Source organism: Hordeum vulgare, chromosome 2H (assembly GCF_904849725.1).
Source record: "Hordeum vulgare subsp. vulgare chromosome 2H, MorexV3_pseudomolecules_assembly, whole genome shotgun sequence".
Taxonomy (NCBI): domain Eukaryota; kingdom Viridiplantae; phylum Streptophyta; class Magnoliopsida; order Poales; family Poaceae; genus Hordeum; species Hordeum vulgare.
Window position 1 is genome coordinate 538,642,027 of NC_058519.1, and position 22,470 is coordinate 538,664,496.

At 46.4% G+C, this 22,470-nt stretch overlaps 2 protein-coding genes across 3 annotated transcripts; one reads left to right on the forward strand and one right to left on the reverse strand.

The window, feature by feature from the left end:
* Window positions 1-11,689: 11,689 nt before the first annotated feature.
* LOC123427088 lies at window positions 11,690-14,080 on the forward strand. 2 transcript variants are annotated; one of them, XM_045111042.1, is made up of 2 exons: window positions 11,691-13,426; window positions 13,493-14,080. In XM_045111042.1, the coding sequence occupies exons 1-2, from the start codon at window positions 11,972-11,974 to the stop codon at window positions 13,940-13,942; spliced, it is 1,905 nt and encodes a 634-aa protein (XP_044966977.1). In that variant the 5' UTR covers window positions 11,691-11,971; the 3' UTR covers window positions 13,943-14,080. The 2 variants fall into 2 exon arrangements, with proteins under 2 accessions (XP_044966976.1, XP_044966977.1); XM_045111041.1 differs by having other exon boundaries at window positions 11,690-14,080.
* A 602-nt stretch (window positions 14,081-14,682) lies between these two features.
* On the reverse strand, window positions 14,683-17,357 carry LOC123427089 (phosphoglycolate phosphatase 1A, chloroplastic-like). The gene is made up of 11 exons (XM_045111043.1): window positions 16,963-17,357; window positions 16,795-16,862; window positions 16,597-16,689; window positions 16,440-16,511; window positions 16,253-16,324; window positions 15,999-16,058; window positions 15,868-15,920; window positions 15,537-15,634; window positions 15,287-15,386; window positions 15,045-15,148; window positions 14,683-14,955 (listed from the first exon to the last, which is right to left on the reverse strand). The coding sequence occupies exons 1-11, from the start codon at window positions 17,213-17,215 to the stop codon at window positions 14,849-14,851; spliced, it is 1,080 nt and encodes a 359-aa protein (XP_044966978.1). The 5' UTR covers window positions 17,216-17,357; the 3' UTR covers window positions 14,683-14,848.
* Between the last annotated feature and the right edge of the window lie 5,113 nt (window positions 17,358-22,470).

The following is a 22,470-nucleotide window of genomic DNA, read 5'->3' on the forward strand; positions in this document are numbered from 1 at the left end:
GGAACACATGAGACCGAAAGGTCGATCATGAATCATATAGATGATATGATTAGCATAGGGATGCTTACCACTGAAACTATACTCAACTCACGTGATGATCGGACTTGAGCTAGTGTAAGTGGGTCATGAACCACTCAAATGACTAGAGAGATGTACTTTTTGAGTGGGAGTTTAGCGTATAATTTGATTAAGTTAAACTCTAATTATCTTGAACATAGTCTAAGTCCACTTTGAATATATTTGTGTTGTAGATCATGGCTCACGCGACAGTCATCCTGAATTTTAATACGTTCCTAGATAAAGCTAAGTTGAAAGATGATGGAAGCAACTTTGTAGACTGGGCTCGTAATCTTAAACTAATCTTACAAGCTGGGAAAAAGTATTATGTCATTAATGCTGCGTTAGGAGATGAACCACCCGCTACGGCTGATCAGGATGTTAAGAACACTTGGTTAGCGCGTAAGGAGGACTACTCAATAGTTCAATGTGCAGTCTTGTATGGCTTAGAACCGGGACTTCAAAGTCGCTTTGAGCGTCATGGAGCATTTGAGATGTTCCAGGAGTTGGAGTTTATCTTTCAGAAGAACGCCCGGATCGAGAGGTATGAGACCTCCGATAAATTCTATGCTTGCAAGATGGAGGAAAACTCATCTGTCAGTGAACATGTGCTCAAAATGTCTGGGTACTCAAACCGTCTAGCTGAGCTGGGGATTGAACTCCCGCAAGAAGCTATCACTGACAGAATCCTTCAATCACTGTCGCCAAGCTATAAAGGCTTTGTGTTGAACTACAACATGCAAGGGGTGAACAAGTCTCCCGGCGAGTTGTTTGCGATGCTGAAAGTCGCAGAGTCTGAACTCCGTAAAGAGCATCAAGTGTTGATGGTGAATAAGACCACTAGTTTCAAGAGAAACGGCAAAGGCAAGAAGGGCAATTCGAAGAAGAGCGGCAAGCCTGTTGCCAATCCGACGAAGAAACCCAAAGCTGGACCTAAGCCGGAAACGGAGTGTTACTATTGCAAGGGTATGGGTCACTGGAAGCGCAATTTCCCCAAGTATCTGGCAGATAAGAAGGCGGCCAAAGAAAAATCAGGTATATTTGATATACATGTTATTGATGTGTACTTAACCGGCTCTCGTAGTAGTGCCTGGGTATTCGATACCGGTTCTGTTGCTCATATTTGCAACTCGAAACAGGAACTGCGGAATAGGCGAAGGCTGGCGAAAGATGAAGTGACGATGCGCGTAGGAAATGGTTCCAAGGTTGATGCAATCTCCATCGGCACAGTGTCACTTCAGTTACCGTCAGGATTAGTGATGAACTTAAATCATTGTTATTTAGTGCCTGCGTTGAGCATGAACATTATATCTGGATCTTGTTTATTGCGAGACGGTTACTCTTTTAAGTCAGAGAATAATGGCTGTTCTATTTCTATGAGTAACATCTTTTATGGTCATGCACCGAATGTGAGAGGATTGTTCATATTGAATCTTGATAGCGATACGCATATACATAACATTGAGACCAAAAGAGTTAGAGTTAACAATGATAGCGCCATATTTTTGTGGCACTGCCGCTTAGGTCATATTGGTGTAAAGCGCATGAAGAAACTCCATGCTGATGGACTTTTGGAGTCACTTGACTTTGATTCACTTGACACGTGCGAACCATGCCTCATGGGCAAGATGACTAAGACTCCGTTCTTAGGAACAATGGAGCGTGCAAGTGACTTGTTGGAAATCATACATACCGATGTGTGTGGTCCGATGAGCGTGGAGGCACGCGGCAGATATCGTTATTTTCTCACCTTCACTGACGATTTAAGTAGATATGGTTATGTCTACTTGATGAAGCACAAGTCTGAAACATTTGAAAAGTTCAAGCAATTTCAGAGTGAAGTGGAAAATCATCGTAACAAGAAGATCAAGTTCCTGCGGTCTGATCGTGGGGGTGAATATCTGAGTTTCGAGTTTGGTGCTCACTTAAGACAATGTGGAATTGTTTCACAGTTAACACCGCCTGGAACACCACAGCGTAATGGTGTGTCCGAACGTCGTAATCGTACTCTATTAGAGATGGTGCGATCTATGATGTCTCTTACTGATTTGCCGTTATCATTTTGGGGTTATGCATTAGAAACAGCTGCATTCACTTTAAATAGGGCACCATCAAAATCCGTTGAGACGACACCATACGAACTGTGGTATGGCAAAAGGCCAAAATTGTCGTTTCTTAAAGTTTGGGGATGTGATGCTTATGTCAAAAAGCTTCAGCCTGAAAAGCTGGAACCCAAAGCGGAAAAGTGCGTCTTCATAGGTTACCCAAAAGAGACAGTTGGGTACACCTTCTATCTCAAATCCGAAGGCAAAGTGTTTGTTGCTAAAAACGGAGCTTTTCTCGAGAAGGAGTTTCTCTCGAGAGAATTGAGTGGGAGGAAGATAGAACTTGACGAGGTTGTCGAACCTCTCATCCCTGTGGATGGTGGCGCAGGGCAGGGGGAAACCTCTGTCATTGCGACGCCAGTTGAGGAGGAAGTTAATGATGATGATCATGAAACTCCAGTTCAAGTTTCTGTTGAACCACGCAGATCGACGAGATCACGTGCTGCTCCAGAGTGGTACGGTAATCCCGTCTTGTCAATCATGTTGTTAGACAACAATGAACCTGCAAATTATGAAGAAGCAATGGTGGGGCCAGATTCCAACAAATGGCTAGAAGCCATGAAATCCGAGATAGGATCCATGTATGAGAACAAAGTGTGGACTTTGGAGATACTACCTGAGGGCCGCAAGGCTATTCAGAACAAATGGATCTTTAAGAAAAAGACGGACGCTGACGGCAATGTGACCGTTTATAAAGCTCGACTTGTGGCAAAGGGTTTTTCACAAGTTCCAGGAGTTGACTACGATGAGACTTTCTCACCTGTAGCGATGCTTAAGTCCGTCAGAATCATGTTAGCAATAGCTGCATTTTTCGATTATGAAATCTGGCAGATGGATGTCAAAACGGCGTTCCTTAACGGTTTCCTTAAGGAAGAGTTGTATATGATACAGCCCGAAGGTTTTGTCGATCCTAAGAATGCTAACAAGGTGTGCAAGCTCCAGCGATCCATTTATGGACTGGTACAAGCATCTCGGAGTTGGAACAAACGCTTTGATGAGGTGATCAAAGCATTTGGGTTTATACAAGTGGTTGGAGAATCTTGTATTTACAAGAAAGTGAGTGGGAGCTCTGTGGCGTTTCTAATATTATATGTGGATGACATATTACTGATTGGAAACAACGTAGAGTTTTTGGAGAGCATAAAAGGTTACTTGAATAAAAGTTTCTCTATGAAGGACCTAGGAGAAGCTGCTTACATTCTAGGCATTTAGATCTATAGGGATAGATCAAAACGCCTGATAGGACTTTCACAAAGCACATACCTTGATAAAGTTTTGAAGAGGTTCAAAATGGAATAGTCCAAGAAAGGGTTCTTGCCAGTTCTACAAGGTACGAGATTGAGTAAGACTCACTGCCCAGCAACGGATGAAGATAGAGAGCATATGCGCTCCGTCCCCTATGCTTCAGCCATAGGTTCTATCATGTATGCGATGCTGTGCACTAGACCGGATGTTAGCCTGGCCATAAGTATGGCAGGTAGGTTCCAGAGTAATCCAGGAGTGGATCACTGGACAGCGGTCAAGAATATCCTGAAGTACCTGAAAAGGACTAAGGAGATGTTTCTCGTATATGGAGGTGACGAAGAGCTCGCCGTAAAAGGTTACGTCGATGCAAGTTTTGACACAGATCCGGACGACTCTAAGTCGCAAACCGGATACGTATTTATTCTTAATGGGGGTGCAGTAAGCTGGTGCAGTTCCAAGCAAAGCGTCGTAGCAGATTCTACATGTGAAGCGGAGTACATGGCTGCCTCGGAGGCGGCTAAGGAGGGTGTCTGGATGAAGCAGTTCATGACGGATCTTGGAGTGGTGCCAAGCGCACTAAATCCAATAACCTTGTTCTGTGACAACACTGGTGCCATTGCCTTAGCAAAGGAACCACGGTTTCACAAGAAGACCAGACACATCAAACGACGCTTCAACCTCATCCGCGACTACGTCGAGGGAGAGGACGTGAATATATGCAAAGTGCACACGGATCTGAATGTAGCGGACCCGCTGACTAAACCTCTTCCACGGCCAAAGCATGATCAACACCAGAACTCTATGGGTGTTAGATTTATTACAATGTAATTCACATAGTGATGTGAGGGCTAGATTATTGACTCTAGTGCAAGTGGGAGACTGTTGGAATTATGCCCTAGAGGCAATAATAAATATAGTTATTATTATAATTCCTGTATCAAGATAATCGTTTATTATCCATGTTATAATTGTATTGAATGAAGACTCATTTACATGTGTGGATACATAGACAAAACACCGTCCCTAGCAAGCCTCTAGTTGGCTAGCCAGTTGATCAAAGATAGTTAGTGTCTTCTGATTATGAACAAGGTGTTGTTGATTGATAACTGGATCACGTCATTAGGAGAATCACGTGATGGACTAGACCCAAACTAATAGACGTAGCATGTTGATCGTGTCATTTTGTTGCTACTGTTTTCTGCGTGTCAAGTATTTATTCCTATGACCATGAGATCATATAACTCACTGACACCGGAGGAATGCTTTGTGTGTATCAAACGTCGCAACGTAACTGGGTGACTATAAAGATGCTCTAGAGGTATCTCCGAAGGTGTTAGTTGAGTTAGTATGGATCAAGACTGGGATTTGTCACTCCGTGTGAACGGAGAGGTATCTCGGGGCCCACTCGGTAATACAACATCACACACAAGCCTTGCAAGCAATGTAACTTAGTGTAAGTTGCGGGATCTTGTATTACGGAACGAGTAAAGAGACTTGTCGGTAAACGAGATTGAAATAGGTATGCGGATACTGACGATCGAATCTCGGGCAAGTAACATACCGAAGGACAAAGGGAATGACATACGGGATTATATGAATCCTTGGCACTGAGGTTCAAACGATAAGATCTTCGTAGAATATGTAGGATCCAATATGGGCATCCAGGTCCCGCTATTGGATATTGACCGAGGAGTCTCTCGGGTCATGTCTACATAGTTCTCGAACCCGCAGGGTCTGCACACTTAAGGTTCGACGTTGTTTTATGCGTATTAGAGTTATATGGTTGGTTACCGAATGTTGTTCGGAGTCCTGGATGAGATCACGGACGTCACGAGGGTTTCTGGAATGGTCCGGAAACGAAGATTGGTATATAGGATGACCTCATTTGATTACCGGAAGGTTTTCGGAGTTACCGGGAATGTACCGGGAATGACGAATGGGTTCCGGGAGTTCACCGGGGGGGGCAACCCACCCCGGGGAAGCCCATAGGCCTTGAGGGTGGCACACCAGCCCTTAGTGGGCTGGTGGGACAGCCCAAAAGGCTCTATGCGCCAAGGAGAAGAAAATCAAGAGAGAAAGAAAAAAAAGGAGGAGGTGGGAAGGAAGGGGGACTCCCTCCCACCAAACCTAGTCCAACTCGGTTTGGGGGGGAGAGTCCTCCCCCTTGGACTCGGCCGACCCCCTTGGGGCTCCTTGAGCCCCAAGGCAAGGTCCCCTCCCTCCCACCTATATATACGGAGGTTTTAGGGTTGATTTGAGACGACTTTTCCACGGCAGCCCGACCACATACCTCCACAGTTTTTCCTCTAGATCGCGTTTCTACGGAGCTCGGGCGGAGCCCTGCTGAGACAAGGTCATCACCAACCTCCGGAGCGCCGTCACGCTGCCGGAGAACTCTTCTACCTCTCCGTCTCTCTTGCTGGATCAAGAAGGCCGAGATCATCGTCGAGCTGTACGTGTGCTGAACGCGGAGGTGCCATCCGTTCGGTACTAGATCGTGGGACTGATCGCGGGATTGTTCGCGGGGCGAATCGAGGGACGTGAGGACGTTCCACTACATCAACCACGTTCTCTAACGCTTCTGCTGTACGGTCTACAAGGGTACGTAGATCACTCATCCCCTCTCGTAGATGGACATCACCATGATAGGTCTTCGTGCGCGTAGGAAATTTTTTGTTTCCCATGCGACGTTCCCCAACAGGCGTGCTATCATCATTTCACCCACATAGCATGTGTTAAAAAGTTGAGAGGGCTACGACAAAAACTGGATGCACTTCGTGTACAAAACGGACAATCTCTCTCGAAGTATCAGGGTTTCGAACGAGAACTCATCTCTTACAAAGGTTTATTAAAATTCTTTTTGCGTATTTGAGAATTTGACAAAACTATGAAAATGAAAAATGTTTGAAATTTAGTACATTCCATACATGCATTACATAAAAGGTTTAATATATTATTACATTATTGCACCAATATTCCTATCTATTATTTCTGTTTTCTTCTGGGTCGTAGCCATGGAGAATCTTCATCATTCAGTAGGATGCTTGGGTCAGTTTTCACTTTGAAGGGCGGAATTTCATGAAACTTATTATAATCTTCTAACATGTCTGTCTTGTCATCTACTCCCACGATGTTTCTTTTCCCTGAAAAAACTATGTGGCGTTTTGGCTCATCGGACGATATCTTCTTTTGCTGATTTCTTTTTCTCGTTTTTGTAGACATGTCCTCCACATAGAAAACCTGAGCGACATCATTGGCAAGGACAAATGGTTCGTCCATGTACGCAAGATTGTTGATCCACTGTTGTCATGACGTACTTTTGGTCTACAACTACCCCGCCTCCTGTCAGCTTCACCCATTTGCACCGAAACAAAGGGATCTTAAAAGTATGTCCATAGTCAAGTTCCCATATCTCCTCTATGTACCCGTAATATGTTTCCAAACAGTGCTCATTCTCGTCTGTTGCATCAAAGCGGACACCACTATTTTGGTTGGTGCTCTTTTTATCTTGGGCAACCGTGTAAAATGTATTCCCATTTATCTCATACCCTTGGAAAGTACATATAGTTGAAGATGGTGGCCTGGCCAAACAGTATAGCTCATCTCCAACGATGTCGTCATTCATGAGATGTGTCTGCAACCAACTGTCGAAAGTCTTCTCGTGTTCCCCTTTAATCCAAGAGTCAGCCTTCCCCGGGTTTTCGGAGCGTAGAATATTCTTGTGTCTCACGATATACGGAGCCACCACGGTGGAATTGTGTAGAACTGTGTAGTGTGCTTGAGAGAAAGAATGCCCGTCCATACATAATTTTGCTTTCCTTCCTAGTGCGCCTTTTCCTGTCAGCCTACCCTCATACCGAGATTCAGGAACACCAAACGGCTTAAGGTCAGGAAGAAAGTCCACACAAAACTCAATGACCTCCTTTGTTCCATAGCCCTTGGAGATGCTTCCTTCTGGCCTAGCACAGTTACGAACATATTTCTTTGAGACTCCCATGAACCTCTCGAAGAGGAACATATTGTGTAGAAACACAGGACCGAGAATTCTAATCTCTTCGACTAGGTGAACTAGGAGGTGTGTCATTATATTGAAGAAGGATGGCGGGAACAACAACTCAAAGCTGACCAGACATTGGACCACATCAATCTGTAACCCTGATAGACTTTCTCGATCGATTACCTTCTGAGAAATTGCATTGAGGAATGCACATACCTTCACAATTGCCAGGCGAACATTTTTCGGTAGAATTCCCCTCAATGCAACTGGAAGCAATTGCGTCATAAGCACGTGACAGTCATGAGACTTTAGGTTTTGGAATTTTTTCTCTTTCATATTTACGATTCCCTTTATATTCGACGAGAAGCCAGTCGGGACCTTGATACTGAAAAGGACTTCAAAGAAGATTTCCTTCTCTTCCTTAGTAAGAGCGTAGCTGGCACGCCCTTGAAACTGCCCTGGATGCATGCCATCTCTTCCTTTATGACGTTCCTGGTCCTCCCGTGCTTCCGGTGTATCTTTTGACTTCCCATACAAGCCCAGGAAGACTAGAATATTCACGCAGAGATTTTTCGTCAGGTGCATCACGTCGATTGCCGAGCGGACCTCATGGACTTCCCAGTAGGGTAGCTCCCAAAATATAGATTTCTTCTTCCACATGGGTACACGCTTATCAGGGCCGTTAGGAACAGGTTGGCTGCTAGGACCCTTTCCAAAGATTACTTTTAAATCTTTGACCATATCAAATACTTCAGCACCAGTACGGATGACAGGCTTCCCCCGGGGTTCTGCCTTGCCGGTCTCTGCCTTCCACTTCAACAATTCCAGTGTGCTACCCAGCTTCTTCTGGCCATCTTCACAAGTTGGGTACAACAATTTGTTGTGGTCCTGTAACATCTGCTCGAACTGCAACCTCTCCTTTTCTATGTCGCAACCTCGCCGTGCATCAGAAATGACCCGGCCAAGATCATCAGCGGGCTCATCTGGTTCCCGTTCTTCATCCTGATCTTCTTCTTCATTGTCTTCCATTGCGGTATCAGCATACTCAGGGAACATAGATCGATAGTTGTCATCATCGTTCTCTTCTTCTTCATCATCGTCTTCCATCATAACACCTCTTTCTCCGTGATTGGTCTAAACATTATAGCCCGACATAAAACCGGACCGAAGCAGGTGGCTCTGAATGACTCTTGAGGAAGTGTAATCCTTCTCATTCCGAGATTCAACACATGGACAAAACATATAGCCATCACCATGCTTGTTCGCATCGGTGCATCTCGAAAAGAATGCACGCCTTCTCTGTAAGCGGCTGTGCGTCGATCACCGTACATCCATGGATGGCTCATCTGTGTTATACGACAGTATATCAAATACAATCACAATCCTAAAAATTAGTACCGCACGGTCTAAACGAGGAAATATAGCTGCTAACCTTTTAGAATAAGTAGAAATAAAGAGGAAGAGGTTTAAGCGTGGCTCAGGCATCTCATATCGTAGTTGTGTTCGGTGAACTGAAGCGGCATCGCTCTAACACACATTTCAACAAACACCTCTAGTGCATCAAAAAAAGTGGAGAGCTAGCACACACCCACAATCCTCCATCCAAAAGAATGCAAGGAAGAGGGAAGAGGGGGGTTGTGCTATATATAGGCAGAGGACTTTAGTCCCGGTTTGAGACACAAATCGGGACTAAAGGTGACGCACATGCGGGCTGCCCACCGCGTAGCCCTTTAGTCCCGGTTTGAGACACGAATCGGGACTAAAGGCTCCTTACGGGCCGGGACTAAAGCCTCGAGGGAGGCATTGAGAATTGGGACGACGTGGCCGGGCCTTTAGTCCTGGCCTAGAGGCAGGCCGGACTAAAGGGTCCCGGCCAAAGGCCCGTTTTCCACTAGTGACCTAGGCAACGGTAGCAAGTGGGGGTGGTCTGGTGACTGGTTTCGCCATGGTCGCGAGATCCATGAGGGCGAGGGGATTCTCGCGACTAGGGTAGGGAAATTATCAGGAGGGGGTAGTCCATCGGGCCTCTCATGCATCGGGGAAAGAGTGGGTGAGGGTTAAGAGGAGCCATGCATAATCAGTTTGGGTTGTTTGTTGTTCACGTGTGGGTATGGATAGAGGTTTCTTTGTGCATCTCGCTTGAACCATCTTGAATAGAGAACATACACCCTATCCAAAAACCTAAAAATAAATGGAAAAAGTTTAAAATCATACGGATGATTTCTGCGAGAAATCATGCGTCGCCTACACGCGTTTCGGTGGGGGACCACACACCGTTTTCTACAGACATCCAAAGCCGCTCGTTCCTTTTGCCCTATCTCTTACGTTTGAGAGTCATGTCCTACCTCTCTCATTCTTCCGCCTCTCCGCCCAGATGTAACACCACGCGAGATGCACCGGCTACCGGTGCTGGACCTTGTCGCGCTCCCCATGTCACATCATCACGCGAGCGCGATCATCCTAGCAACAACATGCTGATCCATTGAAGCACCAGTCTGTGGCTCCTCGGGATGGATTTATGGAGCTCCTCTGTCATCGGGGTTGTTTCGCTCCAACCATCACACCGCGAGACTACGTCGGCACCGCGCCCACTCGTGCAATCCCGCCTTGCAGCACCCATGAGCACTGCTGTTGCGTTCATCGCCATGGCCGCAGCCGCCGCGCTTCGAGCCGGTGGTGCGGAGGCGCCCTTGCTGTAACAGGTGTTGATGAAGCGCCGTCATATTGCGAGGGGCACCATCGCCCGTGCTGCGAGGTCGACGTGTTTCTTTCTCGTGGTTGCAGCAGCTGTGCTGCTGCAAATCGAAGGGGGCAACGACGACCGGCAATGTAGCAAGGATGATCCTACACCGCCGGAGTTGCAATGGAGCAACGCAGGGCCGCCAGAAGCATAGCCGACGCTGAGTGGAGCTTCGTCGGAGTTGAAATGAAGTTTCGTCGGAGCAGTCGGTGCTGCAATGAAGCTTGGTCAGAGTTGGATCGAGCTCCGCGGGAGCCGTCGATGCTGCATTTGAGCTCCGACAGGGCTAGCTGGACGTCGCCGGTGCTGCGTTGGAGCTCTGTCAGGCTGCAAGGGTGTTGCTTCGAAGCTGCTCGTTGCTGTCGTGTTGTTGTTCTGATCCAATGGCTACCAGCGAGTTGATCGGATGGCTGGTTAGGCGATCATCGGGCTGATTTGTAGTTCTTCCCAGAATAAATTGATACAAAACTTTGGAAAACTGATTTGTAGTGTTTCCCAGAATAAATTGATATAGAACTTTGGAAAACGCTACGCGTCCGCCGGTTGATTTCTAAAAATTATTTGTGGCCTCCACAGCCGTTGGATGCCTGAGTTGATAGTCGGTTGTTCCATTCGATCTAGTGTCCGCGTCCCGCATGCTCAGTCGTTATTTCCCGCAATAAGCGGTGTGTTGCAGAAACTAGACACTCTTCTCCGGCCCTGGCAGAGCTGCGCCCCGCGCGGTGTCGCCGCCAACCCACAGCAAAATCAGCCCGTCGCTGACGTGCAGGAGCTAAACTGAAGTTTCTGCAACACTTTGCCCCGACCTCGATAGACCCGTGTCCAGCGTCATCTTGCAACGGCCACGCTGCAGAAACAACGGCCGCGTTACAGAAACTATTTCTGAAACAATGACTCCGTTGCAGAAACAATTCCTAAAACAACGGTCACGTTTCAGAAACAACGATCGCGTTGCAGAAACAACTACTTTGTCTTGTCATGATTCTTTTTTAAGAAAGGACTTGTTGCAAATTTTTCTTGTAACAGATCGTTTGTTTCGATCTGCATCTCGAAACATGTGTGAGTTAAAGAATAGGAGGAGGTCACGAAAACACTCCCTAGAAGTCTGATCTGAAATAGATCCGACGATGATGGAGGCGGTCAACGCGACAAAAAAAATCGGTCGACTGGACGAGAGTATTTTCCCAAAACTTTTGCCAAAATAAATTGAGTACTACTCCCTCCGTTCCTAAATATAAGTCTTTTAAGAATTTTCATTAGAAAACTATATACGGATGTATATAGACATACATTAGAGTATAGGTTCATTTATCCTGTTCCGTATGTACTTAAATAATGAAATATCTAAAAAGACTTATATTTAGAAACGGAGGGAGTAGTACAAAACTTTTGCCGTCATGTAACCTCCATACACCCACGTCCTTACCAAGTCCTTACCAAACACTCAAGCCATGTCGACCGACCGAAACGACCGTGCAAGCGGCGCCTGGAAAGGACCCGGCGCGCCCGGAGCAAAGATTGACAACTCGTAGGAGAAAACGGAAGAAAAAGAAAAGAAAAAGGAGTTCCAGAAAGAAATCTAGGGCAAGCCGCACGCACGCCACCCAAATTCCCGTAGTCCTGCGCGGCCATCCGCCGCCGCCGCCACCACCGGCGGCGAGTCTCAGCGGGGGGCAGAAGCGGCCTAGGAGCACCCCTTCGCCCCCCGAATCAGGCTCCTAGGGTCAGAATAAGGGGGAGAAGGGGCAAGTCAGCCCTCCCCGTTCGATCGGAAGCGACATCTCTCCCCGGAGGGTCGCCGGCGGAGCAACCGCTGATGCGGCGGCCATGGCGTCGGCGGTGCTCTCGTACATTCAAAACCTGTGGCCGCTCTCGGCTCTCCTGAAGGAGGACGACCTGGGCGCGTCCGCGCGGCTGGTGCGGACCCTCCCCGTGCCGGAGGAGACGAAGCAGTTCGTGTTCGCGATCCGGGAGCCCGAGACGCAGGGCTTGCTCTACATCCTCGCGGCGCAGAACCTCTCCGAGCAGTCCGCTTTGGACGCCGGCCATCTGATCAGGGCGGTGCGGCCCCGGGCCGTGATCACCCAGGTCGCGCACACAGAGGTCGAGGACGTTTTGATCGAGGAGCAGTGCCTGGCTGAAGGCGGAGCGGGCGGCGTGCCGGCGTCGCCGTTCCAGGTGATCAAGCGTTGCATCACGGAGAAGAAGAGCAAAGATCACTATGTGAAATCCGCTGCTTGCCAGGTCTTGCGGGAGATCTTTGGTGTCGGGTTCTACGGCCACCTATTGGCTGCCAAGAGAGCTGCGGAGGAGACAGAGTCACATTTTCTCTTGCTCGGCTCTCCGTATGAGAAGAATTGCAATGCCGGTGGATCGAGCAACGGAAATAGTACGGGCGATAACTCAGCTCAGCAATCGCAGACTAGCTGCTCTCTCCCTCAGAGTGCCATGGATGATAAATCTGGTCTCCAGTTACAGAGTAACTGCTTGCTCCCTAAGAGTGCCACTTCAGCAGTAAGCTCCCATGTCAGGAAGACATGCCTTGTGGATGATTATGGAGGACAGCTCATGAAGTCGCTAGCTCCAACTGCTAACTTGTTGTTGTCCCAAGCTATCTCTTCCTATGCTGTTGCGGAGTGCGGACTGTCAGAATGTAAGCCAGCCGACAGATACGAGCCTCCACTTTTTGCGCAGACTGTCTACCCTTTGCTCTCTGACCTTTATGGGATATTTGTTGAAATTCCCTCAATTGGGAAGGCTATGGCTTCTGCGCAGATGTTGCTCACTGAAGTTCACAAGGGGAAGCCAGTTTGCAGTGAAATGTTATCTGATGTCTATGTATTTGGAATTGCGATAGAGGCTCTCAGAATATGTTTAAACAATGCAGGAAGACGCCGCATTAATACTAGGGATAATCATAGTTTGGAGAAGTTGGATTTTGCAGAGCTCCCTTCTGAGGAAAAGTGCCACATTCTTCTTGTTCAAGCTCTCAGAAGTCAACTAAGGGAGTTTGGTTCTGTGGTAGCTATAGTTGATGCCAGCTGCTTAGCTGGAATAAGGCGTCACTGGAACACTCCTGTTCCTTCGGAGATCACACAATTAGCCGGCAGTTGCTTCAATCATTATGGCAACAAAAATGAGAGCGAAAATGAGAGTGATAACAACGAGGTGCCATTGGACAACACTGATAAAAAGAGCTGGATAGCTGAGAAGCCTGTGGTCGCAGTTGGTGCGGGAGGAACAGCTATTCTTGGTTTTTCATCTTTGTCAAAAACTATCCAGGTATCTGCCATTCTTAAGTTGGCTCCTTATAAAACTCCAGTGATATTAAAGTATGGCTTAATGCAGCTGCAAAGGCATGCCGGCATTGTATTAAGCAAGCTCCTCTCTCATGGCGTGGTTAGTGCTGGTTCGAAGTCATCTGCTTTACAATTCACAGCTTCAGCAGAGAAGATTCGGGCCGTGACACACACTGTAATATCATCTGTAGAGAGAACTAGCTTGTTGGCGATGCGGACGTCGTTCTATGAAATAATGCAAAAGAGGCAGAAGCACAACCGACCTTTCCGAACAGCTCCTTGGGCAACATTTGGTTTTAGCTTGGTTGCATGTGCTGGCCTCCTGAAGCATGGAGATGGGATCGAGTGTGCTGCCGAGGCCGCACCTTCTGTTCCCATGATTGCCTCCCTGGGCCGTGGTCTTGAGAGCTTGCGTGTCACATCAGAGGAAACGAGGCAAACAAGGAGCCAAAATGTGAAGGAAGCTTTGCTAACATTGTTGCGCAGCTTAAAGAAATGAGAAAAGCAAAGCCACAATAATGTACAACTGAAACTGTATAGATTTTATCATGCAATTTTGTCATTAGAGCGAAGCTTTCATACCACCTGTACAGTACATGTTTCTTGTTCTTACTGATATAATGAAATTCTCATGGTATGCTACCGTGTACACTTCTTGCTTGAGCTTAGAGAGCATGGGAACCAGATTGGATCATTTGTGTTTGATCTTCTGTACATAAAAGTACAGAGCATACACATAATTTGATGTTCTATGTTTTAGTAATTTATTGGTTCCCAGTAAGATTACCTGGTACAAGATCTGAGTGAAACACTTTGTTGCTAGTATTGTTAGAGGTAATACACAAACAGTAATGCTTCTCTTCTGGAATATTTTCTCATGAGCAACATAAGGGTTGGTGATGCAATTTATTTTTTTCTTCTGGGATCATATTTACCTTCTACTCCCTCCGTTCCTAAATATAAGTCTTTTTAGAGTTTTTACTAAGGGACTACATACGGATGTATATAGACATTTTAGAGTATAGATTAACTCATTTTGCTCCGTATGTAGTCACTTAGTGAAATTTCTTGAAAGACATATATTTAGGAACGGAGGGAGTATATGTCTTGTGCTTAGCCAACATTTCTGATCTCCCCTTTTTATTCTCTGGGCTTGCATTTCGAGATTAACCAGGCATATTTTGATTGCCATAGATGTTTTGTTTATTCATTGTTAATCTTGAGCCAAGGAAAAGTAGGTAGCAGCATCAAGTTGATATGCATTTAATGATGTACATACTTGCATTTAAACATCTGTCTCGCGATTACAAATCAATGTGAAAGAAAACCATCCCGGGTGATCTCTTAGTTGCTATACAAAAGTAACGGCCCTCCCCCAGCTAAAGCAGTACATTCACATTTCTGTTCATACTGCTGCTGTTTTAAGGGTGAGAAAATCAGAAATTTGGTTTGTGTAGAAATCTGGCTGGATCGTGTTGTCGGGGCTCTGAAGCATCTGCACGGAAGTCACACCTGCAGAAGGCAGCCGACCAAGGTTAATGCCGATGAGAATTCAGCACACCATGCACTGGAGTTCAGGGTGAATAGTATGATCAAGATACCTGAAAGAACCAGGAGAGTTTTGCAGCCTCCATTTTGCCCAAATAGAACGTCAGTATCCAAACGGTCACCTACCATGCATATCTGAGATGTTGTGATTCCAAACCTGCCACCAAAATGAAGAAAGGTGAAACATCTCAAAACTATTCTTAGGCATCAGCTTTTGCTTCACACATTCTTCCTTGCAGAGTTCTGGAAACGGATTCATGGAGCTGGATTGCTGCTGAGACAGTTAGCCTCTTACTTCTTTGCCAGGTAGTCCATCATGAATGTCGACGGCTTCCCGACGACGAGCGGTTCTTGTTTGGTTGAACCAAGAACAGCACCGACCATCGACCCGCCACCTGGGCCAAGGCAAATGTTCATGATTTGAGCAAGGGACGGTGGTATGTATCCTTCGAAGTATCAGTATGTATAAAGAGTTCTTTTTAGCTGGCATATATAAAGAGTTCTTTTTAGCTGGCATATATAAAGAGTTGGAATGGCCGACTAACCTGCCCACTCCTGGGCATCAGTGAGATGGGTGACAGCGTCCCTGTTTGTTGCAATGAAAAGGCACCCAGGATTCTCACGTATGCAGAGTGTCCCGTACCTTACGAAGTAGATTAGCGATAAGTTTACATATGTGGAACTGGTAACACCAAACTTTTGTAGATTACGAAGAGCTAGCATGTGATCTTGCTTCTACACGTGTTTAATCAAATGAGTGTGTTTTCAGTGTGTCTTAATTGAATCATTTATATCCAACCTTATTTTCATTGTCTGTTTTGTTGTCTAAGTTTATTATTTCTAAGGCGAGAGAGGAGAGAACGAGGATTTACTTACTGAACTTTGTAGTAGTTAAAATAGCGATCAAATCCCACTACAACTGCTCCAACCTGTGTAAATCCATTTTATTACTGCAGTGGTGCCACTTCGTAACTCAAGATCAGAAGAGGAAGTTTGATTATACTTACATCTTTGTCATGCTCCATGTAGAAGCCAGGCTTCAGCTCTATCTTCTTGTCACCGTCTGTCTGCAAGAGCACGGGGATACAATCTAAGTCGTGTAAGTTTGTCCAAACTCTCGTCCACTCAGCTGATGCTGATTAGCATGCAACATTGGCTAAACCACCTACTACTATAATAACATGCTAAAACGAAAACATGATCTTGGTCTGTTAAATAATCATGAATATCACAGAGAAAGGAGTCACTCTTTGTTACATACAGGTCCGCCGAGGTACTGAAAGCCAGCCAGCTCGAGCTCCTTGAGGATCCCTTCCTCTCCAATCACGTAAACCTGGACCATAGAAATACTTAACCCTGCTCTTGATTTTTTGGTGCTAAATCATGTGTGCCAATGCAATACAATGCAATGCAGCCAGATTTTCTAATGATGTTGACTGATGTACTACCTTCTTGTCTTTGGGGAAATCGATGGACTCCAGGTATGCGGCAGCTGCGAAGGACGAAGCAAATATCTCTTCCTGCACATTGACCGGCCATGCCTCGTCAAGTCAATTAGCAGGAGCATAAATTGTCAAGGGAGACAGCAGTTGATGACAGGCATACCTCGTTGACACTGAGCCCGAGCGTCTCGAATTTCTTCCCGTACTGCTTCCTCGACTTGGTGGAATTGTTGGTCACGAACACCAGCCTCTTGCCCTGCAGCACAGCAACAGCTTGATGAAACCAGCAAGAACCCATATGAAGTGTGAGAAGATGATCCATTCTGCGAATCTACCAGAGCCATTACAGTTCATAGCAGACCTTTGATCTGAGCAGGTCGAGCGTCTCCGGCACGCCGTCGATCAGCTTGTCGCCCTTCCAGATCACCCCTACGCGCCACAACGACAAGAAGAAGAGAGCAGCCAATTCATTCAGGAAAAGCTCCAGCAAACTGGTAACTAGACCTTGAGCGATTGATCAGTCTCTCACCATCGCAGTCGAATATGAACGTCTCGACGGAGTCGATGAGCGCCTCGGCGTCCTCCAGCTTTGCCGCCGGGACTGCCGCCGCAGCCGCCATCACGGGCCGTCTGGGGGCGCTGTTCGGCGATGCCGTGGCTAGGACGCCGCCCGTGCGCTGGCTCCTCCCGAAGGACGCGGACGGCGGCAGCGTCTGTGACGACGGGGTAGGGGTGGAGGAGGTGGAGGCGAGGAAGCTGGGGGAGGCGCGAGCCAGGAGCATCGCTGCTTCGATGCTAGTACGTTTTTCTTTGAAGAGGATCGGGTGGCGTTTGGTTGGTGTGGTCTCGGTTTGGGCGATGTAACGGTATATGCCTATGTGGCTGTGCCATGGATGAACATTTCTCGTGTCCCGTCTGGTTGGTGTGGCGCGTCCATGGCTTGCGGATTTGTGGCTGGCAAGGCAAAGGGGAGGGATTGGGGCTAGTGTTGCTGTGGTTGTGGTTCGAGATAGTGTTTGCACTCGTGCAAAGGTCGGGAGAAAACGAAACCGCCGAATTAACAAGGGAAATGATTCTTCAACCGACCAACTTTAAGCGAGAGTCCACCGTATCCGTGCCTGTTGGATGGGTTCCGTTAAATGGTCATGAACCAACCCCTCCGTATCCACGTTCTACAACTGCTTCATTGTTTTTGCAACCAACCCTGCAACGTGTAAAAAAAATTCTTGTAGCACGACCCATGTTACAAAAACAAATCCGACAACACAACTCATATTACATAAAAAAATCCCGCAACATGATTCATGTTGTAAAAGAAATCCATAACATATGATCCATCTTGCAAAAAGAAATCCGGCAACACGACCCATATTGTAAAAGAACCCGCAATATAATCACCATTGCAAACGTCTCTGCACAAGAGATCTGTTACGAAGTACAATTGTTAGATCCAACGGCTCACTAGGCGGTGAATCTTTCTAAAAGATTCGCCGGCTGAGACGTAGCACCCCAATTAATAACTACTCCTCGGTTTTTAAATATGAGTCTTTTTAAAGATTCCACTATAAACTACATACAGATGCATATAGACATAATTTAGAATGTGGATTCACTCATTTTGTTCCGTTTGTAGTCCGCAATGAAATTGCTAGAGAGACTTATATTTAGGAACGGGGAAGTAGGAAAAAAGTGAAATTTGACTACAACATGATGTTTGGATCGAGTATTTGCTATCTATTCATGCCAACTAGCTGTTACATGGACCGTAATACTTCTTTTTCCATAATGCGACTACGGCTAGAAAGAAGAGGAATAATATTAAGAAACTTCTGGATGACACCGGGGTTTGGAAGCAAGGTACGGAGTTGGAAGATCACATTGTCAGTTTCGTAACCGAGTGAGGAAATCTTATCCCTCTTTTGGAGAAGAGTGTCCATTGAAATGAATAATGCCTTCCTTGTTCCTTACACTGCTGAAGATGTGTGTAAGGCTTTATTCGCCATTGGCAATTTGAAAGCTCCGGGGCCTGATGGTCTTCACGTTATTTTTTATAAGACATTTTGGCCTATGTTTGGGAACGATTTAATTGAAGAGGTTGTTAGGCCATATTTATTTCTTAGTGGTTTTGATGATTGATGAAAATGCATTTACGGACTAATCGTATGCATTAAGCCTTTCAGATAATTTACATATGGCACAAGACGATTCTTGCCCCTCGGTGGATAATAGCGAAGACGGTTATTTTTCTGCATTTCGTTTTCGGTGAAATTGAATCGTAGGGGAACCGTACTATTAAGAGGGGGTACACATCGGAAAGGTTTGGGTGGAATCAACACTACCCTTTCGTTTGCATCCTTGTTCCTTCCTCACATCAATGGAGTTGTTCCAACTATGCCTCTGTTCTTGTCCTCAAGGAACCAAGCAGTAGTACCGCCTACTCTGTAAGCGGTAGTACCGCCCCCGGGCAGTAGTAGCGCTGCCCAGTGCCGTGCACGGTACCGATGGCTCTCGAGTCTTGACTTTTTGTGCCAGACTGAGCGTTTGTTGGGACGTTAGTACGACGCAGTAGTACCGCCTTCAAGTGGTACCGCCTATTACTATGCTCCACTACCGCCCTTCCTTCTGGTCTTGGGACTCTGAACGGACTCTGGGCAGAAATAGGGCGAGGCACTACCGCCTATAAGCGGTAGTACCTTTGCTTCTGCCACTGCCCTGCGTTCGAGGGCCTGTACATTGCAACCCCAACGTTAGTACTACTGGGGCGAGCGGTAGTACCGCTCCGGCGACACTACTAGCTCGTGGCTGTGTGCCATTGCCTGTGTAGCTGGCGCAACCACCCAAGTGGTAGTACCGCTCCCATGAGTGGTAGTACCGCTTATGTGCCGGCTAAGAGGGCCTAAGGTTGGATTTGTTCTCCCACTATATAAAGGGGTTTCTTCCCCAAGAAGACCACCTCTTCCTTCCCTAAGCTTCATTGTTGCTCCAAGCTTCATTTTCGCCCGATCTCTCTCCCTAGCCAACAAAACTTGTTGATCTTTTAGGGTTTGGTTGAGAAGGGCCCTGATCTACACTTCCACTAAGATAAATTTGATTCTCCCCACTAATCCCTTGCGGATCTTGTTACTCTTGAGTGTTTGAGCACCCTAGACGGTTGAGGTCACCTGGGAGCCACAATCCATTGTGGTGAAGCTTCATGGTGATGTTGGGAGCCTCCAATTAAGTTGTGGAGATTTCCCCAACCTTGTTTGTAAAGGTTTGGTCACTACCTTCAAGGACACCACTAGTGGAATCACAACATATCACATTGTGTGAGGGCGTGATGATAATACGGTGGCCCTAGTGGCTTCTTGGGGAGCATTGTGCCTCCACACCGCTCCAACGGAGACGTACTTCCCCTCAAAGGGAAGGAACTTCGGTAACACATCCTCGTCTCCACCGGTTCCACATGTGGTTATTTCTTAGCTTTACTTTGTGCAAGCTTTACTTGTGGTGTATCCTTTGCTTGCTTGTATTGTTGTTGTTGCTAGAATCATATAGGTTGTTTACCTAGTTGCATATCTAAACAACCTACTTGTTGCTAAATCTTATTTGTTAAGAAAAGTTAAAAATTGGTAGTTGCCAATTCACCCCCTCTAGTCAACTATACCGATCCTTTCAATTGGTATGAGAGCTACGTCTCTTTTAAAGGCTTAACCACCCAAAAGAGTATGGTTGACGAAGTAGGTGATGGAAGGAGAACTCTGCGTGTGCAGTTGGGACCGTTGTCACCCATGATGATTTGAATGAGGACATCGCCTCTCTTAGATCATCCATGGTTGACGAGGTCAAGGACATGCTGAATAAGTTCCTTGAGAACCTTAAACTCCCCACCGATCCAAAGGATTTAGTTAATCCATTCCATATGGAGACGTATGCTGATTTTGTTAAGGAAACAACTAGTACCAAACTACCCAAATCCTCTCAAGGAGCAAATGGATCGAGCACCCATGCCGCGGTTGCCCCTCCCTCATCCTATGGTGGGACCGGTTCCCCCACCTCTTATTAATCCTAATGGGCCCCACCCAAGCTTGATTTCACTAACTTTCCTAATTGGATTTTTTGTATCAAGTCTCATTTGAATCAGAACTCAACGCAACTATGGAGGGTGATCGAGAAAGGCTTTAACCCTTATAATCGCAACAACATGACTCCAAGAGAAGAAGTGGACAACCATCTAAATATTTCCGCTTTGTTCATTCTTCAATCCGCTATGCCACCCGAAGAGCTCTCCCATTTGCGTCCTTTCACCATTGCTACAGATGCATGAGCGCATGATACGTCTCCAACATATCTATAATTTTTGATGGTTTCATGCTATTATCTTGTCAAACTTTGGATGTTTTGCATGCCTTTTATATATTTTTTGGGACTAACTTATTAACTCAGTGCCAAGTGCCAGTTCCTGTTTTTCCATGTTTTTGACCCCTTTCACAGGAGAATTTGAAATGGAGTCCAAACGGAATAAAATCCCCGAAAAGATTTTTCCGTAATGGAAGAAGATCAGGAGACTTGAGAGCCAAGGCAGGGGGTCCCCAGGGGCCCCACAAGCCCCCACCCTGCGGCCAGGGGGGAGGCCGCGGCCCTCAGGCTTGTGGCCCCCCTGGAACTCCTTTGCCCTAGGTTTTGCGCCTATATATCCCCAAAAATTCCACAAAAAATCAGGAGATCATCGAAAGTACTTTTCCGCCGCCGCAAGCTTCTGTCTCCGGAAGATCCCATCTGGGGCACGTTCTGGTGCCCTGCCGGAGGGGGGATTCGGATACGGAGGGCTTCTTCATCAACACCATGACCTCTCCGATGATGCGTGAGTAGTTCACCATAGACCTACGGGTCCATAGCTAGTAACTAGATGGCTTCTTCTCTCTGTTAGATCTTCAATACAAAGTTCTCCATGATCTTCATGGAGATCTATCCGATGTAATCTTCTTTTGCGGTGTGTTTGTCGAGATCCGATGAATTGTGGATTTATGATCAGATTATATATGAATCTTATTTGAGTTTCTTCTGATCTCTCTTATCCATGATTTCATACCCTTGTAATTCTCTTCGAGTTGTGGGTTTTGTCTAGCCAACTAGATCTATGATTCTTGCAATGGGAGAAGTGCTTGGTTTTGGGTTCATACCGTGCGGTGACCTCACCCAGTGACAGAAGGGGTAGCGAGGCACGTATCGTGTTGTTGCCATCAAGGGTAAAAAGATGGGGTTTTCATCATTGGTTTGAGATTATCCCTCTACATCATGTCATCTTGCTTAAGGCGTTACTCTGTTCGTCATGAACTCAATACACTAGATGCATGCTGGATAGCGGTCGATGTGTGGAGTAATAGTAGTAGATGCAGAAAGTATCGGTCTACTTGTCTCGGACGTGATGCCTATATGTATGATCATTGCCTTAGATATCGTCATGACTTTGCGCGATTCTATCAATTGCTCGACAGTAATTTGTTCACCCACCGTAATACTTGCTATTTTGAGAGAAGCCTCTAGTGAACAGTATGGCCCCCAGGGTCTACTCCACACCATATTTTCAGCCTTACACTTTTTACTTCATTGCACATTCCGCCTTCAGATCTCACTTTGCAGACAATTCTTGAAGGGATTGACAACCCCTTTAAAGCGTTGGGTGCAAGCTCTTTTGTGTTTGTGCAGGTACTCTGGACTTGACGAGATTCTCCCACTGGATTGATACCTTGGTTCTCAAATTGAGGGAAATACTTATTGCTCCTGTGCTGCATCACCCTTTACTCTTCAAGGGAAAAACCAACGCAAGCTCAAGAGACGATAGAAGGATCTCTGGCACCATTGCCAGGGAAGGACTTTTGTTGACATAGGAGCGCACATTAACTCATGTACAAAGGGAGCTCAAGCATTCAACAATGCAACTTTGAGGTGGTTCTTGATGAAGCCGGTGAGTTTGTGATGATTGAAGATGAAGAACCAAGGGAGCTCTACCGGAGATTGACCACCCTTGGTGTCTCTCTCCGAGATCATGGGAGCA

Coding starts and splice junctions, on each gene's coding strand:
- LOC123427088 (XM_045111041.1), top strand. CDS start 11,972: ATGGCGTCGGCGGTGCTCTCGTACATTCAAAACCTGTGGCCGCTCTCG.
- LOC123427089 (XM_045111043.1), bottom strand. CDS start 17,215: ATGCTCCTGGCTCGCGCCTCCCCCAGCTTCCTCGCCTCCACCTCCTCC. Junction 16,325..16,439: donor ATTTCCCCAAAGACAAGAAG/GTAGTACATCAG, acceptor TCTATGGTCCAG/GTTTACGTGATTGGAGAGGA. Junction 14,956..15,044: donor AACTCTCCTGGTTCTTTCAG/GTATCTTGATCA, acceptor TGCCTTCTGCAG/GTGTGACTTCCGTGCAGATG.